At 43.2% G+C, this 18,338-nt stretch overlaps 1 protein-coding gene across 4 annotated transcripts in view; it reads right to left on the bottom strand.

Moving 5' to 3' along the window:
* Nucleotides 1-18,338, bottom strand: part of TDRD7 (tudor domain containing 7) — a 719,490-nt gene that overhangs the window by 377,964 nt on the left and 323,188 nt on the right. For all 4 annotated transcript variants that reach the window (XM_033917728.1, XM_033917758.1, XM_033917748.1 and 1 more), the window contains exon 9: nt 13,057-13,168. In XM_033917728.1, coding sequence (XP_033773619.1) covers nt 13,057-13,168 — 112 coding nt within the window. The remainder of the gene's footprint in view (nt 1-13,056; nt 13,169-18,338) is intronic.

The following is an 18,338-nucleotide window of genomic DNA, read 5'->3' as shown; positions in this document are numbered from 1 at the left end:
TGGAGTTAATTTCCCCCACTTCTCCTTATATGCCTCTGCGGCGCTATTATGAGGTGTCAGTAAATGGTTTCTGCCCCCGGAAAGTGTAATGTAATGTAATTTATTTCTTATATACCGCTACATCCGTTAGGTTCTAAGCGGTTTGAAGAAAATATACATTAAGATTATAAATGAGAAGTAAGAAGGTACTTAAAAAATTCCCTTACTGTCCCGAAGGCTCACAATCTAACTAAAGTACCTGGAAATTAATAAAGAAGAGAAAATAAAGATGGTTGAAAAAAGAAAAATTCTATGTGAACTTATAGGATGGAAATTAAACTGACAGTGAAGAACTGTATGAAAAATACATATGGAATGCAGTTAGAGAGGGTAGATTACAATCTATTTATGGTATTTGTTTAATTGGAAGGTGTTAAGGTGGGTAATTTGGGGGAAGGTTATCTGAAGGTAGGTGAATCTTCTGGAGGTAAAAGAGGAGGGGTTAAGATATTTGGATGAATTTTTTGAAAAGCAGGGTTCTGATTTCTTTTCTGAATGTTTTGAAGTTGTCTGATATTGTCAAAAGATTGGAGATGGAATGGTTGATTTTTGCTGCTTGTGTTGCCAGAAGGTTGTCAAACATTTTCTTGCGTTGTGTGCCTTTGAGTGGGGGGAAGGCGAAAGGGTTCGAGGTTCTTCTGTGTCTTGAGGTGGAGATTTGGTTTAAGCGGTTGTTTAGATAGGAGGGGGAAGAGCCGTGTAATGCTTTGAATATCAGGCAGTGGAATTTGAATTGGATTCATGCTTGTATGGGTAGCCAGTGAGAGTCTAAGAAGGCAGTTGTTATGTGATCATATTTTTTGAGTGAGTAGATCAATCTGAGGGCGGTGTTTTGTATGGTCTGGAGTTGTTTTATCATAGTGGCTGGACAAGGAAGATATAGGGAGTTGCAATAATCCAGCAGACCTAAGACTAGGGATTGGACGATTAGTCTAAATTGTACTTGGTCAAATAATTTTCTGATTTTACGGAGATTTCTCATGGTTAGAAAAGCTTTCTGGGTTGTTTTGTTGATCTGGGGCTGCATTGTGCAACATCTGTCTATTGTAACTCCTAGGAGTTTTAGTTCGGGTTGTATTGGGTATTTGGTATTTTTGATTTTCAGTTCAGTGATGGTAGGAGTTTGGGCTTTTTCGAGCAAAAGGAATTTTGTTTTTTCAGAATTTAGTTTGTGATCCATCATCCATTTTTCTACTGTGTCTAAGGTTGTTTCTAGCTTTGTTGTGGTGGTGGTCTCTGATGGGTCGAAGGGGAGGATTATGGTGATGTCATCAGCATAGCTGAAAGATGTGACATCTAGGGTATCTAAAGTGGCTCCTAGGGAGGAGATAAAGAGGTTGAAGAGCGTAGGTGAGAGAGGTGATCCTTGTGGTGATTTACCTTATTGGGGGGAGCTTGAGAGGGACTTGGTGATTCCCTATTCACTTGATAAGATTTGCTTTTCCTCGGGGGCTCCATGTTTAAGGGAGTGGGTGATTCTTTCTGTATCTCAGAAGGCACTTTTCAGCCTTGGGCGGGATTTGCGATTTCCACTTTATTTATCATTACACTCTCCTATCTGGGGTAACCCCCAGATCACTGTTGGCTCCCAACTAATCTACTGGTCTGTATGGATTGCATGTGGGATCTGGTATATACGAGACCTATTGAGGGTGGGCACTCTGATGACATTCTCACAGTTGCAATCCTCTTATGGATTGCCTCCCAACCAAGCCTATAGATACATACAACTCAGACATAGCATCTTTGCTACCTTTGAAGCTGACTTGCGATGTCTTCATCGCACCCATTCATCCCCTATTACTCCTCTGTTATCAGCTTGGAGTAACAAGCCTCATGTCATGTCTGCGATATATGATGTTTTCCGGACTGCGGTTCCGCTCACGCTTCTACCTGTTCAGAGACTGTGGGAGCGGGATCTCTCTCTTTCCGTCTCTGAGAGTCAATGGAACCAGATATGGCGTCACTGCAATAGACCCCTGCACTCGGCCTCTATTAGACAGTCTCTGTTTTTTGTTCTTCACAAATCACTTTGGACTCCAGTCAAACAACATCGAGCTGTTTCCACTTCCTCTAGTGAGTGCTGGAGATGTCTAACGTCTGTTGGAACTTTTCAACATATGCTTTTTGACTGTTCCTTTGTTTCTGGCTTTTGGTCGGAGGTTGGTGACATTGTGAGCCACATCATTCCATCTCCTGCAGTATTGACATATGGTCTGGTAATATTGCGATCAGCAATACTTGAGCCTCCTCTTCCTCGTTATATGGAGACATTGTTTGACATTCTCTGTGGATTGGCCATCAAGACTGTGCTGCTTAATTGGAAGACTCAACGACAGGTGTCTACCTCTCACTGGTGGTCTATGGTTCTCTCTGCCTATAAATATGAGTCCAGAGTGGCCGAGTGCAGGGGCTCTCAATCAACTTTTCGCAATATCTGGTCTCCATTGATATCCTATTGTGATTGTGCAAACTGACCTGTTCTTACGCAATTTATTTTATTCAGTACTGTATTTCTGATGCCATTGTGTCCCTGACACTGACTGCCTATGTCATGCTTCTGTGAATTAACCAAATTGTCACCTCTGTTTTTCCTATTGGATTGTTATTTTGCTGCCTTATGCTGTTAGATTTTGTTTTCTGTGTTTCTTTCATTAATAAAAATTGATTGACTTAAAAAAAAAGATGATTGGAGGAGATGCAGACATATAATTGAGAGAAAGAAGCAATGACTTCCTGAAACTCAAAATGCATTTGGGTATCCAAATAATCCAAAAACTTTGCTAGAAGAGAAAGAAGAAATTCAAAGTAAGTGATGAAATAAAAATGATAATTGAGGACTTTAGAGGACATCATAGCATTCTGGTAGATGCGACGTCCGAATTTGTCCTTAGTTTTCCCTTCCAGGAGGGACGGTGGCGTAAATCCTTTGCGATGCACAATCTTATATCTAGAGTCCAATTTCCCTGGAACAGCCGGTATGGAAAAAGGTGTTTCTATGCAACAGCCAAAAGTCTGATTCAAAAGCTTATGAAGTGGAAGCTTAAGAGACTCTTCCGGAGGTTGAGGAAGATGCATGACTTCGAGATACTCCTTAGAATATTTGGAGCCAGTATCCAATTGAATATCTAAGTCCACAGCCATTTGTCACAGGAAAGACGAGAAAGATAGCTGATCTGCCAATGCTTTGCCTCGAGAAGGACTACATGCTTCGTCTTCTTCAGACCTCATTCCATTCCCCAACCAACATCTCTGTCCTTCCACGAATCCAACATTTTCTTCCTCTCTCCCTGCCCCTCCCCTTTCTTTATCTCTGTCTTTCTTTCTGTCTCCCTGTCCTCCTTTCTTACTTTCTTTCTCTCTACTATCTCCCTTTGTCATAGTAATATTTGAAAGTTTGCTTCGCTTATTATACAATGTATATATATATATATATATATATATATATATATATATATATGCATCTTTATGGTGCATTTGTAGTTTGAAAATCAATAAAGAATTAAAAAAAAAAAAAAATGCCTCGAACCTCTGGTGGGACATGTCCTGTTCCTGGGCAAAGCCTTCGGCTTGTGGTTTTGAACACTTGCCAAGAAATCATTCAGACCCTGGCAGAACCGACGCCATCCCTAAAAGGGAAACTTGTTCAAGGTAACCTCATAGGAGGAATCCCCAAACTGCTGCCTGATCCACGGCATCTTCCAAGCAGACACTGAAGAAGAGCCCAGCTTGGCGAAACATTCAGAATGTCAGATAAGGCATCAGCCATACAATCCACCCCGGAGATGAGAAATTCCAAATCACTGAGCACCACAGTGACAGGGCATGGTGAAATATGGAGAGGCACGCCCATGAAACGAAGGACGAGACTGGTACCGCCTTGATCCCAGTCGTAGCCGAATAAAAAAAGGCGTGTAAGGATGAAATCCATACACCTAAAACATCCTTCAGGACCACTCCTACGTCGGGAGGAAAGAAGTGTTCATGGTGACCTGAGTCACAGCTGAATCCATCTTCAGAAAAGCAAAATGCTTAGGAAAACCATCCGCCATGGGACAAATCCTTGTCATGGTTTGAGTACAAAACAGAGGACCCTCCAGGTAACCCCAAATCTCCAAAAGATTATAACCCAAATCGGAGAATCAAGGAAAGGAGGCAGCTCTTGATCTCTTATGAGAGAACATTCCTGTAGGACCAGCTGTAGCGATTCTATGATGAGGTCCTCCAGACAATCAGGTTTTAGGAACCTGCATGCTGTGGAATCGTCAGCCAGATTCCGAGACCCACACAGAGCCTGATTGCATAGCTCCGCCAAACATTCCACATCAGCAAAAGCAGAGAGATCGGGAGAGTGCCCAATGCCATCACAGGAGTCGCCCTTTAATGCTCCAGAGTTCCTGCTGGGGAATCATAGTAACATACATAGTAACATAGTAGATGACGGCAGATAAAGAACCGAATGGTCCATCCAGTCTGCCCAACCTGATTCAATTTAAATTTTTTTAATTTTTTCTTCTTAACTATTTCTGGGCAAGAATCCAAGCTCTACCCGGTACTGTGCTTGGGTTCCAACTGCCAAAATCTCTGTTAAGACTTACTCCAGCCCATCTACACCCTCCCAGCCATTGAAGCCCTCCCCTGCCCATCCTCCACCAAACGGCCATACACAGACACAGACCGTGCAAGTCTGCCCAGTAACTGGCCTAGTTCAATATTTAATATTATTTTCTGATTCTAAATCTTCTGTGTTCATCCCACGCTTCTTTGAACTCAGTCACAGTTTTACTCTCCACCACCTCTCTCGGGAGCGCATTCCAGGCATCCACTACCCTCTCCGTAAAGTAGAATTTCCTAACATTGCCCCTGAATCTACCACCCCCCTCAACCTCAAATTATGTCCTCTGGTTTTACCATTTTCCTTTCTCTGGAAAAGATTTTGTTCTACGTTAATACCCTTCAAGTATATGAACGTCTGAATCATATCTCCCCTGTCTCTCCTTTCCTCTAGGGTATACATATTCAGGGCTTCCAGTCTCTCCTCATACGTCTTCTGGCGCAAACCTCCTATCATTTTCGTCGCCCTCCTCTGGACCGCCTCAAGTCTTCTTACGTCTTTCGCCAGATACGGTCTCCAAAACTGAACACAATTCTCCAAGTGGGGCCTCACCAATGACCTGTACAGGGGCATCAACACCTTCTTCCTTCTACTGACTACGCCTCTCTTTATACAGCCCAGTATCCTTCTGGCAGCAGCCACTGCCTTGTCACACTGTTTTTTTGCCTTTAGATCTTCGGACACTATAACCCCAAGGTCCCTCTCCCCGTCCGTGCATATCAGCTTCTCTCCTCCCAGCATATACGGTTCCTTCCTATTATTAATCCCCAAATGCATTACTCTGCATTTCTTTGCATTGAATTTTAGTTGCCAGGCATTAGACCATTCCTCTAACTTTTGCAGATCCTTTTTCATCTTTTCCACTCCCTCTTTGGTGTCTACTCTGTTACAAATCTTGGTATCATCTGCAAAAAGGCACACTTTTCCTTCTAACCCTTCAGCAATGTCACTCACAAACATATTGAACAGGATTGGCCCCAGCACCGAACCCCGAGGGACTCCACTACTCACCTTTCCTTCCTTCAAGCGACTTCTATTAACCACCATCCTCTGGCATCTGTCCAACAGCCAGTTTCTGACCCAGTTCACCACTTTGGGTCCTAACTTCAGCCCTTCAAGTTTGTTCAATAGCCTCCTATGAGGAACTGTATCAAAGGCTTTGCGAAAATCCAAGTAAATTACATCTAGCATATGTCCTCGATCCAGCTCTCTGGTCACCTAATCAAAAAATTCAATCAGGTTCGTTTGGCACGATTTACCTTTTGTAAAGCCATGTTGCCTCGGATCCTGTAACCCATTAGATTCAAGGAAGTACACTATCCTTTCTTTCAGCAACACTTCCATTATTTTTCCAACAACTGAAGTGAGGCTTACCGGCCTGTAGTTTCCTGCTTCATCCCTGTGACCACTTTTATGAATAGGGACCACATCTGCTCTCCTCCAATCCCCAGGAATCACTCCCGTCTCCAGAGATTTGTTGAACAAGTCTTTAATAGGACTCGCCAGAACCTCTCTGAGCTCCCTTAGTATCCTGGGATGGATCCCGTCTGGTCCCATCGCTTTGTCCACCTTCAGTTTTTCAAGTTGCTTATAAACACCCTCCTGCATGAACGGCGCAGAATCTACTCCATTTTCTCGTGTAACTTTGCCAGACAATCTCGGTCCTTCTCCAGGATTTTCTTCTGTGAACACAGAACATAAGTATTTGTTTAGCACATTTGCTTTCTCCTCATCACTCTCCACATATTTGTTCCCAGCATCTTTTAGCCTAGCAATTCCATTTTTTATCTTCCTCCTTTCACTAATATATCTGAAAAAATTTTTATCTCCCTTTTTTACATTTTTACCCATTTGTTCTTCCGCCTGTGCCTTCGCCAAACGTATCTCTCTCTTAGCTTCTTTCAGTTTCACCCTGTAGTCCTTTCTGCTCTCCTCTTCTTGTTTTTTTTTATATTTCATGAACGCCAACTCTTTCGTCTTTATTTTCTCAGCCACTAAGTTGGAGAACCATATCGGCTTCCTTTTTCTCTTGTTTTTATTGATTTTCTTCACATAAAGGTCCTTAGCCATTTTTATCGCTCCTTTCAGCTTAGACCACTGTCTTTCCACTTCTCTTATGTCCTCCCATCCTAACAGCTCTTTCTTCAGGTACTTTCCCATTGCATTAAAGTCCATACGTTTGAAATCTAGGACTTTAAGTATCGTGCGGCCGCTCTCCACTTTAGCTGTTATATCAAACCAAACCGTTTGATGATCGCTACTTCCCAGGTGAGCACCCACTCGGACATTTTATTTATTTATTTATTTATTTATTTGGATTTCTATCCCGTCCTCCCAGTAGCTCAGAACGGTCTACAAATGAACATACACAGTGGAGAGTAAATAGACATATAAGTAATACAATAGGTTTAGTGATTGGATTTATAGATTTTGGAGAGAATTAAATACAGGGAGAGTATAGCAGAGTGGAGAGTAAATAGACATATAAGTAATACAACAGGTTTAGTGATTGGATTTAAAGATTTTGGAGAGAAATAAATACAGGGAGAGTATAGCAGAAGGAGAGAAGGGGGAAATACAGTAGTTTAGTTTAAGGAAAGTTATATGCGTTTAGGTACAATTTGTTGGTGGAGAGAGTAAGAGAGGGTTATATTGGAGTTTTGGGGAGGAGAGGGAGGGGGGAGGGGGGGCGTAAGGGGGGGAGAAGACAGAGGAGATCTTTAGTTGAAGAGGAGGGTCTTTACCGATTTCCTGAAAGTTAGTAATGAGTTCTGTTGTCTAAGTTGGGGGGGGAGTTGGTTCCAAAGGTGTGGAATGAAGTGGCTGTAGGATCGTTTGTGGGCAGTTTCTGTGAGCAGGGATCTTCCGGGGGGGGGGTGCATAGGCGTATCTCTGACTTTGAGCGGAGGGTGCGAGTGGGGTTGTAGATGGGAAGCTTGGATTTTATGTAGGAGGGGGTGGTGGAATAAATTCTCTTGTGGGCAATTGCCAGGGCTTTGAAAGTACAGCGTTGGCTAATTGGGAGCCAGTGTTCAGCATGGAGTGCCGGGGAGATGGAATCGTGGTAGTTGAGGTTGTGTAGGAGGCGGATGGCTGCATTTTGGACCCGTTGGAGGCGTTTGATATTATTTTTGGTTAGTCCATTAAATAGGGAGTTACAATAATCCATTCTGGAGAGGACATATGCGTATAGGAGTTGGGCGAGGTCTGGTGTGGAGATGTAGGGTTTGATCCTTTTCAGTTGGCGAAGGTAGTAGAAGGAGGTGGAGACTACTTGGGATATGTGGGCAGATAGGGATAGGTGTCCGTCTAGGGTTACTCCCAGGCTGCGAACTTGATCTGCTGCCGTTAGTAGAGTGGAATCCCATGTTAGTGTAGGTCGTAGGTATTTGGTGTTTTTGTTTCTGATCCATAGGAGTTCGGTTTTGGAAGCGTTAAGTTGAAGCTTGTTGTTTGACATCCAAGTTTTCATGTCAGTGAGGCAGAGTTCGAGGTTAGCAATTTGGGATGACCGGTTTTCGCCTAAGGGGAGGAGCAGTTGGATGTCATCTGCATAAGAGTGGATTTTGATTTTATATTTTTGCGCTATATCGATGACGGGTTTGATGTAGAGGTTGAATAGGAGGGGGGATAGAAGGGCGCCTTGAGGAACACCATATTTGATAGGCTTAGGGTTAGATTTATGTGTCCCTAGTAGGACAGTTTGGGTCCTTTGGTGAAGGAAGGAGGTGATCCATTGGAGGGCTGTGTCTCTGATTCCGAGGTCGTGGAGTCTGGATGTGAGTAGGTGGTGGTCAACTGTGTCGAAGGCAGCGCTAAGGTCAAGTAGGACTAGAAGGGCGTCATTGCCTTTGTCGAGTATTGACCAGCTGTCGTCGATGATATCAAGGAGTACTGATTCTGTGCTGTGGCCTTTACGGAAGCCGGATTGGGCTGGGGATAGGGCAGCTTGTTCTTCAATGAAAGGGTGTAGGCGGTGGAGCACAATTCGTTCAAGGAGTTTGGAGACAATTGGGAGGTTGGAGACTGGGCGATAGTTGCCAGGTTCATTAGGATCAAGGGAGGGTTTTTTGAGAGTGGGCTTGATAATAGCTGATTTCCAGCTGAGGGGGACAGTTCCAGTAGTTAGAGAGGTGTTAATGATGGGGAGGATGGATTCTGCCATGGCGTCTCCGGCAGATAGCAGGAGGCTGGACGGGCAGGGGTCGAGGATGGTGTTGGAGGGTTTGAGTTCTCTCAGGGTTTCGAGGACTTCCGCATGAGTAGTTGGATGAAATTGGGAGAGAGTGGTGGAAGGGGGGGTATATAGAATTGGCTGGAGCTGAGTAGGATTGGGTTTGGTGTTGACGTCGAGGTTAGCTCGGATTTTTTGTACTTTGGACTGGAAGAAGTTCGAGAGAGTTTCGCTATCGAGTTCTGTTTGGTTGGTTTGATTATTCCTTCGGGCGTTGGTGAAGAGATGGTTGGTGAGGGTGAACAGTTGTTTAGATCTAGAAGGGGCTTGTTGTAAATACTCTCTCCATTTGTTGTAGATACTCTCTCCATTTGTGAGGACCAGATCCAATATCGCTTTTTCCCTTGTGGGTTCCGTCATCATTTGTCTGAGCAGAGCCTCTTGAAAGGCATCCACAATCTCCCTACTTCTTTCCGATTCCGCAGTCGGAACATTCCAGTCCGTATCCGGCAGGTTGAAATCTCCCAACAGCAGAACCTCCTCTTTCCTTCCAAACTTTTGGATATCCACAATCAGATCCTTATCAATTTGCTGCGATTGAGTCGGAGGTCTGTAGACTACACCCACGTAATCAAGCATAAGACTCAGGCCGAGCAGCGACGACATCCCCATGGACAGCTAGACATCGGTGGGATGATCACAGGCATGGACCTCTATGCACGATATTCCCAAGAGACACTATGTACAATTCCTGGGGAAAAGAAGACTCCTGCATCGAAAGCCACCCTATGTGCCTCAGACTTAGAATAACTGGAGGAAAGTTTTTCTCCGGAAATGCGCTTGCGTTACACCAAAACACTACCAGTGCTCACCTGAAAGCCCTAAATGCGTTTTTCATGGAAATTGGGGCAGAAGTCTAAAGGAGGGTCTCCCCTGAGGCAAAAGGTACTGCTTCCATGCAGATTTAGCCCCCCACATGGGCCGCAGCACATGGCTGTGCAACCGACTGTCATCCGTCAGCAACAAGACATGAAATTAATTCAACTCAACCTGGGAAAGACATCTATGAAGTTTGGAGCAAAAACGAAGCTCCTAACTATAAAAAATACATTGATTTATTCAAAACGGGGAAAATCCAAGATGGCCACTGGGTGCCAATTTTGCAATAAAAACACCCAGGAAAGGAACAGGAATCCCCAGAAAATGGCGATTTCAGGATTTTAAAGGGGGGAGATAGGGCATGCAGGGAAACAACTCCCAACCCCCTTTTTAAGACCCCCAAAATCACCAAAACAAGATATCACACTGTTACTCACTGTTCCATTGTGCTGAAACGGGAGAAATGCAGGCAATGCTTTAGAAGCATGTAGGGAGATCTAATGTTTTAGGAAGCTGTAAAGCTGGATTTCAAGGCTTTTCACTGCCCCACTGGCCCGACCACTACGGCCAGTGACCTCCGCCACCCGTGGATAAGTCACACAACCATCTGGTGGAGGCACGCAGTCTGGCTCCGATCCCAGTTGTGCCTCCATGGAACCTCTCAGCCTACATTACATCCACTAGCAGACAAATCTGGGGTGAGCTAGCTTCCGATCCCGGAGCATTGATCTGTCCTGCAGGGTGTCCAGGGGGCTTACTGCCTCGAAGGAAACCCCCCAGAAGCAGATGTTCTCCAATGCAAGGATGTCCCCGCAGGGAACCTCCACAGCACAATGGCCAACCCATGAGCGAAATACCAAAAATATTACTGAAACTATCCAAAGAAAACATGAGCAGAAGAAATAAGCTCTTACAGGCTTGGCATATAGAAAGCAAGATTGGAATATACTGGGCATGCTCCAGGATATGCTAGAAGAGGGAAGGATTATGGCTTAAATCATTTGAAGCTTTACAGTGCCTGATGGTCAGAGATGCATATAACCAACTGGTCCTGGAATAAAGAGGGATTGTACAAGATATATACCTTATTATTTCTAAAAGATATGATGTAGTCCAGCTCAGAAACACTTGAAAGACATGAAAAGCACAACACAAAGTTACCATATTTTTTGCTCTGTAAGACGAACCTGACCATAAAACGCACCCACCTGTAGGGGAGAAAAAAACAAGAAAAAAAAAAATCTGAACCAAATGGTGTGCCCTGTACCCTGTTCCCCCTCTGGTGGTCTAGTAGTAGGCTGGGACAAGGTACAGGGCATGTCTAGTGGTGGGCACATCTAACGGTAGGCACATCTAGTGGCAGCCAGCCAGTGCCAAGCCAACTAACCAGCCCCAAGGCAGCCAGCCAACCAGCCAACCCACCCCCAAGCCAGCCAGCCCCAAGCCAACCCCAAGCCAGACAGCCAGCTCTCAGCCACCAGCCAGTGCCAAGCCAGCCAACCAGCCCCAAGGCAGCCATCCAACTAGCCAACCCACCCCCAAGCCAGCCAGCCCACAGCCAACCCCAATCCAGTCAGCCAGCCCCAAGGAAACCAGCCAGCCAACTAGCCAACTCACCCCAAGCCAGCCAGCCAGCCCCCAGTCAACCACACCAGCCAGCCAGTCCCAAGCCAGCTAGCCAGCTCAAAGGTAAAGGCAGGCAGGCAAGCACATCTCCCCCAGGTACCTTTTATTGCCATCCCGGAAGTCCAGTGTGCTTTCCGCGCTCCTGCCTCAGTTCCCCTGTTCTTTTCCGGCACGAGAACTGACAGGCAGCAATTCGAAGTGCAGAGAGGGACCAAGCAGGCACGCAAAAAGCATGCACCTGCCTCCTGCACCGCCGACGCTGCCGGAAAAGAGCAGGGGAACCTAGGCACAAGCGCGGAAAGCGTGCTGGACTGCTGGGATGGCAAAAAGAGGTACAGATTTTGTTTTGGGGGTGGAAAAAGTGTATCTTATGAAAACAAAAAATATGGTAATTGCTTGACCTCTAGATCAGTAGTGTCAAAGTCCCTCCTCGAGGGCTGCAATGCAGTCGGGTTTTCAGGATTTCCCCAATGAATATGCATGAGATCTATTTGAATGCACTGCTTTCATTGTATGCTAATAGATCTCATGTATATTCATCGGGGAAATCCTGAAAACCAGACTGGATTGCGGCCCTCAAGGAGAGACTTTGACACCCCTGCTCTAGATTATACAAGCTAATGAATATGCAACAGAATAAATATAGAGGATGGACTCTGGGTCCAGCAAACTGGACTCTGTCCAGTTCTGGTTTTAGTGGGTATTTTACCCATCTAGGAAGACAGACTCAAATGTTCTGTCTCTTTCTTAGTGTCTTTATAGAACTGTGTCTTATTTTGTGCGAGAATTTGGGCTATAAGAATATTGTTTTAGTGTATAACCTTTCTTTCTATAAGTGTATGAGAATATAAGAATAAAAAGAGATAAAAAGAGAAAAGAATTGTATATGTGAACATATGTAGTATGTGTACCTTTGGGATTGTGGGGGCTAAGATTAGTTGTTCTAGGATGGTTCAAAGAACCCACACACTGTCCAGTTAAGTGGCATTGAATATTGCTGCTTAGCCCAGACAAGCAATTCAAATGGCCAGAAGCCTCTCAAGTGGCTTTGAACCTTAGGCACCTTGTTTTTACTAGGCAAGTGTTAACCAGCATTTGTAATTTAAATTATTACCATAGAAAGACAAATATGTATAAAGGGCCAGATATACAAACTAATTCCCTAAAAGACAGAAACAGGAAAATAATTTTACTATATCTGGTTAATATATATTTTATTTCTAAAATTTCTAGACTGCCTATACCTAAGCAGTTAACAGTAAAATATTCACAATAGTTCAGGACAACATACATGAATAATACTACCAATTACAGTAGAATCACATACTAAGGTTACCTCAAAAACCAGAGGAAAAGTTGTCAATCTTCGCTAAATTATATCATAATGATCACAATTCAAGATACCTTAACTAGCTCTACAACAACAATTTAGAAAAAGGCTTCAACATATAGTTCGGTCTTTAGCATTTTCCTGAACCTTAGTTGGTCAGAATAGGTCCTCAGGATGCCAGGGAAGTGATTCCACAGTTTCACTCCCGATACGGACATCATTGCTGTTCTAGATTTAACAGACCAAACAGTATTCTCCTTCATAGAGGTCAGTGTCATAGTACCTTCTGACCTCAAAGCCCTCCTCGGTTGGTACACCCCTACCACAAAGTTTAAAAATTCACTGGCACAAATCCAAATTCAATTCTTACAAATGTTAAAGTAACTTACTTACCAGCTAATCTGCATTTTGCAGCTTGGAAAGAGAGAGAGTAGAACTGTCTACCCAAGTTCTGTATTTTACTCCTTGTAGTAACTTCACTGAAGCCATAATCAACAAAGCATACCTATTAAAAATAAGATTTAGTTGTAACATTGAGAGTAAAGAGCATTTAACTTAATGATCTCTTAACTATACTTGTTATAAACAATGCAATTTAATCAAAAAGGGATACTGGAAATGCAAAGAACCAATAAACTACAAAAATTCTTGATATTTATGCTGCCTCAATTACCTTCACCCGTCACTCCCTTTTTACTAAAATAGGGCAGCTTACTTTCAAGCTGCAATTGCATCCAATTTTATATATTACTATCCATATTATAAAAGGTCAAGTTGCAAGAATAATGGTGCATGCATTACAGAACTATTTGCCAAAAAACTGCCTAAATACGAGACTTCAAACATCACACAAGACATTTGTAGTCTCTGACCGTCCAATTGGAACCAGACCCAAACTTGCACACTGCCATTTATGGTTGGGGTTCAAAACAGCATCATGAACCTTTATTTATAGCTACTCGTGCATTTTACTTTAAGGCATTTACTTGCCCACCATAGCATACTTTGGCATATAGGCAGAAATCCCTTTGAAGCCTGTCACAAATGTACTCTTTGTCAGTTGTTATCATTGCTGCATCTCTGGAATTCTACATCATTCCTCAAACTTTTGCAAACCTGATAAACAAAACTACTTACTTTTAACAGGATACTCTATAAACAGCAGAATAAGTTAGTTATATAAGTGGGTTATACCCAGACAGCCTACAGAAACAAGACAATTTTATCAAATGGATCCAAGTATAGCAACAAAAAGAGCAAATACTGCAAGAAAGCACAGTTACTTACCATAACAGATGTTATCCAAGGACAGCAGGCAGATATTCTCACTGATAGGTGACATCACTGATGGAGCCCCTGTACGGACCACTTTAAAAGTGCACTGCCACATTGTCACTGATGGGTGACCTCCAAGCTAACAAGAATGGGATGGTGGGAGTATTGGCCTTAGGAAAATAAATTTTGTAATACAGATTGACCGAAGTGCCCATCCTGTCTGGATAAAGATTTCAGACAATAGTGAGAAATGAATGTATGAACTGAGGACCAAGTGGCAGCTTTACAGATTTCTTCAATGAGAGTAGATCTAAGGAAAGCAACAGAAGCTGCCATAACTCTAATTTTGTGGGTTGTGACACGAGTCTCTAGTGCCAGTCCAGTCTGAGCATAACAGAACGAGTTGCAGGCAGCCAGCCAGTAAGAAATCATTCTCTTGGAAACAGGATGTCCCCAACTTGTTAGGATCAAATGAGACTAAAAGTTGGGGAGAAATATGATGAGGCTTTGTCCTGTCGATGTAATAGGCTAAAGCACATTTACAGTCTAGGTTGGGACTGAGGAAGAGCAGCAGGCTTAGCAGTAAAGTGTCATAGGCAAGATGAAGCCGGTTTGAAAGGATGAGAAGGCGGAGGCTTCTTTTTAGGCTTGACCAGTTTCTCCCATCTGGTCTCATGAGCTCACAACTTCTGGGTAGCCGTGTCCACGGAGGGACCAAAAGCTCATCTACAAGACACGGAGCATTTGCAAGCCTGTCTTGATGGTTCACATCTAGCTCAGACACATGAAGCCAGGCTAGGTGTCTCATGGCTACGGACATGGCTGCAGCTCTGGAGGTAAGTTCATAGGTATCATAAGTAGAACGTATCATATATTTTTCTTCAGCTGAAACAGATCAGAAATATGGTGTTGAAAAGCAGGAAGTTTGCGCTCTGGATGTATTTCTGGAAAAGTGATATCTGTTTAATCAAGTGCTTGAGGTAAAAAAGAGAAATGAAAATTGTAGTTGCCAGAATGGTTGGCTAACATAGCATTTTGATAAAGGCATTTGCCAAACCGATCCACAGCTTTGCCCTCTCTGCCAGGGGGTACAGAAGCATAAATACTAGCCCCCGAAGACTTCAAGGTAGACTCCATCAGGAGAGACTCATGTGGAAGTTGGGGTTTGTCAAACCCAGGGATAGGAACCACTCTGTACAGAGTCCAACTTTCAAGAAGCCACAGGGGTGGTAAGTGGCGTTTCCAGATTCTTATAAAAATCTTCCCATAAAATGTCAGTGAGGGGTAGCTTGAGCAGTTCCTTAGGCAGTTGATCACAATACAAGGCCTAAAAGAACTGTTTAGAGCGTTTGGAGTCAGCCTTAAGTGGAATGGATAGTTTCTGACATTTCACAAAGAAACTTGGAAAAAGAAGACTTCTCAGACAATATAGGGGTCTCCTGAGATGAATGGTGAGGAGAATCATCCGAAGAACCCACATCTTCAGACAAAAAGAGGATCCTGTTCAGAGTCTCCCCAAAGGTCTGAATCCTGAACAGAATGTGGACGGATCCAAGCACTCGATGTTAAAGACTCAATATGTTTTAGCTTTTGTAATGCCTTCCGGGACAGCACCACAGTTGGCTCTGGTGATGTCTGTGTCGAGGATGACCGGTGCAGGTGACTCGACGGTGCTGATTCCCTTGTAATAATAATAATAATAATAATAATAACTTTATTCTTATATACCGCCAACAATCTTGCGACTTCTAGGCGGTTTACAATAAAGAGAAGTGGTTTACAATAAAGAGAAACTGTAAATACAATAAAGAGAAACTGTACATACAGCGAATTAAAGGGTATAGCATTGTACATCTGGTAATTCCAACATTAATAATATTAACAACAGTTTGTGTGCTGCAAGACCAGGAAGTGCCATGCTGCTAACACAAAATTTAGAAATATTCCATGAATTGAATGGTGTGTTCATGGTTAGTGATTAGGGTTGGGGTTTACAATTTACAGGGTTGGGTATGTGGTGGTATTATGAGGGGGGCTGATGTTCTGGTTCGTTACCTAGGTATTTCAAGAACAGGTAGGTTTTTAGGTGTTTCCTGAATTCGCCATAGTTGTTTGTGTGAGCAATTAGTTTTTCTAAGTCTTTACCCCATGTGGCTGCCTGGTACGATAGCAGTTGTTGATGGTATCTCTTATATTTACATCCTCTAGCCGGAGGGGAGACAAATTTCAGGTGTGTTTTTCTTTTATGTCTGTTGGTTGGGAATGAGAAGAGGTCTGTAATATATTTAGGGGCTAGACCGTTTAATACCTTGAAGCAGAGACATCCTAGCTTGAACTTCGTGCGTGCCTTCATCGGCAGCCAGTATAGGAGTCTGTAGGAAGGGGTTATATGGTCGGACTTCTTCAACCCGAGAATCATCCTGACTGCTGCGTTTTGTATCAGTTGTAGTCTTTGCATTTGCTTCTGGGGGATTGTCAGATGGGTGATGTTGCAATAATCTAGGTGGCTTAGTATTAGGGATTGTACTAGAATTCTGAAGGCTGAAGTGTGGAAGTACGCCTTAATGGACCTAAGTTTCCAGAGAGTGAAAAACCCTCTTTTGATTAGGGAGTCTATATGGTCTTTCATGGTTAGTTCTTGGTCTAGTATTACTCCTAGAATCTTCATCGTTGGTTGAATAGGGTAGTTAAGATTGTTAATGTGTAGTGATTTTGTCGTGTTATGTACGTGTGGCGAGGCTATAAAGAATTTAGTTTTCTCTACATTGAGCTTTAGTTTGAAATCTGTGGTCCATTGTTCCATCATGTTTAGCGCTTCAGTTGCTGTGGGGGTGACTTCGGAGGGCGAGGTGGTAAACGGGATAATGATTGTGAAGTCGTCTGCATAACTAAATACTTTTACGCCTCGCTGTGTCAGCTGCGTACCCAGTGAAGCTATGTAGACGTTGAAGAGGAGTGGGGATAGTGGGGACCCCTGTGGTACGCCTGATGGGTTTCTCCATATTTTGGAGAGGTTACAATTGAAGCGCACTTGATAGGTGCGGGTCGTAAGGAATCCTTGAAACCAGTCCAGCACCTCGCCTCCGATGCCGATTGCGTCTTAGCATTGTAGTAATTTTTTTTTTTTTTTTGTGATCCACCAAGTCGAAGGCCGAGCTCATGTCGAATTGCATGACTAAAGCTTTGTGGCCCTTGCTGAATAAGTTGCGTATGTAATCTAGGATCGCTGCAATCACCGTCTCCGTACTAAACAGCGGTCTGAAGCCTGACTGGGTTTCATGTAGCAACGAGAACTGATCCAGGTAGTTCATCAATTGGGTTTGTACCAAACCTTCCATTATTTTTACGAAAAATGGGATGGATGCTACTGGTCTATAGTTAGTTACTGATGTTAGGGGTAGTTTACTGTTTTTTGGAATTGGGGTGATTATGATGTGACCATTTTTTGATAGGAATTTTCCGTTTTTGAAATTATTAGACATGTGAGTCCATAGTGTTATTTTAAAGTCTAAAGGGGCTGCTTTCATTATGTTGGGAGGACAGGGGTCTAGGATGCAGTTTGATTTAGTGTATTTGTTATAGAGTTTTATGAAGTTATTCCATTCTAGGTCCTGAAAGGAGTTCCAAAACATGTCAGCTGGTGTTTCATTTTCGTGTATGTTGGCTATTTGCTGTTCATCTGTGTTGTTTGTTGGGCAGTTGTTCCTTAGGTTCACAATTTTTGAGTCGAAGTGTTGTGCTAGATCGTCTGCTGTTGGAAGTTTTTTGTCGTGCGGGGATTGACTGTGGCGTGTGGTGTCAAATAAATTTTTTACTAGATTGAACAATTCAGGAGTGTTAGTTCCTTTTGGACTTGTATTGGATATGTGTATTATGGATGAGTAGAATGTTTTCCTTTTTTCTTTTATCAGTTGTTTGTATTCCTTTATGTTTGATCTCCAATTGTTCCTGTCGGATATATCGTCTGATTTGTTCCAGATCCTTTCTAGTCGTCGTATTGATTGTTTCATTTTTAGTAATTCGGAGTCGAACCAGTTGTTATATTTATTTGAGCGGTTTGTTCTGTTTCGTTTAGGAGCTATTTTGTCTAAGATGGATGTGCTTGTTTTTGACCACTGTTCCCAGAATTCACCCTCTTCGTTTGTTTCCTAGAGCGCTTCGTAGTGGGCCCAGTATTCCTCTGGGTTAATGTGGCCCCTTGTGAGATGTTCTTTTCTTATCTTTGGGTGAGTTTTTTCTTTTGGTTGGTTCCAGATTAAATTGAAGTAATAGGTGAAATGGTCGGACCAGATGTCGTGGATCCAGATGCCATTCGATATGGAAATAGCGGGGTTTAGGATTTCTTTAGAGGACATAGTTACCAAATCTAGCTGGTGACCTTTTTCATGGGTTTGTGTGGA

The sequence above is a fragment of the Geotrypetes seraphini genome, chromosome 1 (assembly GCF_902459505.1).
Source record: "Geotrypetes seraphini chromosome 1, aGeoSer1.1, whole genome shotgun sequence".
NCBI lineage: Eukaryota > Metazoa > Chordata > Amphibia > Gymnophiona > Dermophiidae > Geotrypetes > Geotrypetes seraphini.
The sequence above is the reverse complement of the archived record's forward strand: the minus strand, read 5'-3'. Positions and strand labels throughout refer to the sequence as shown.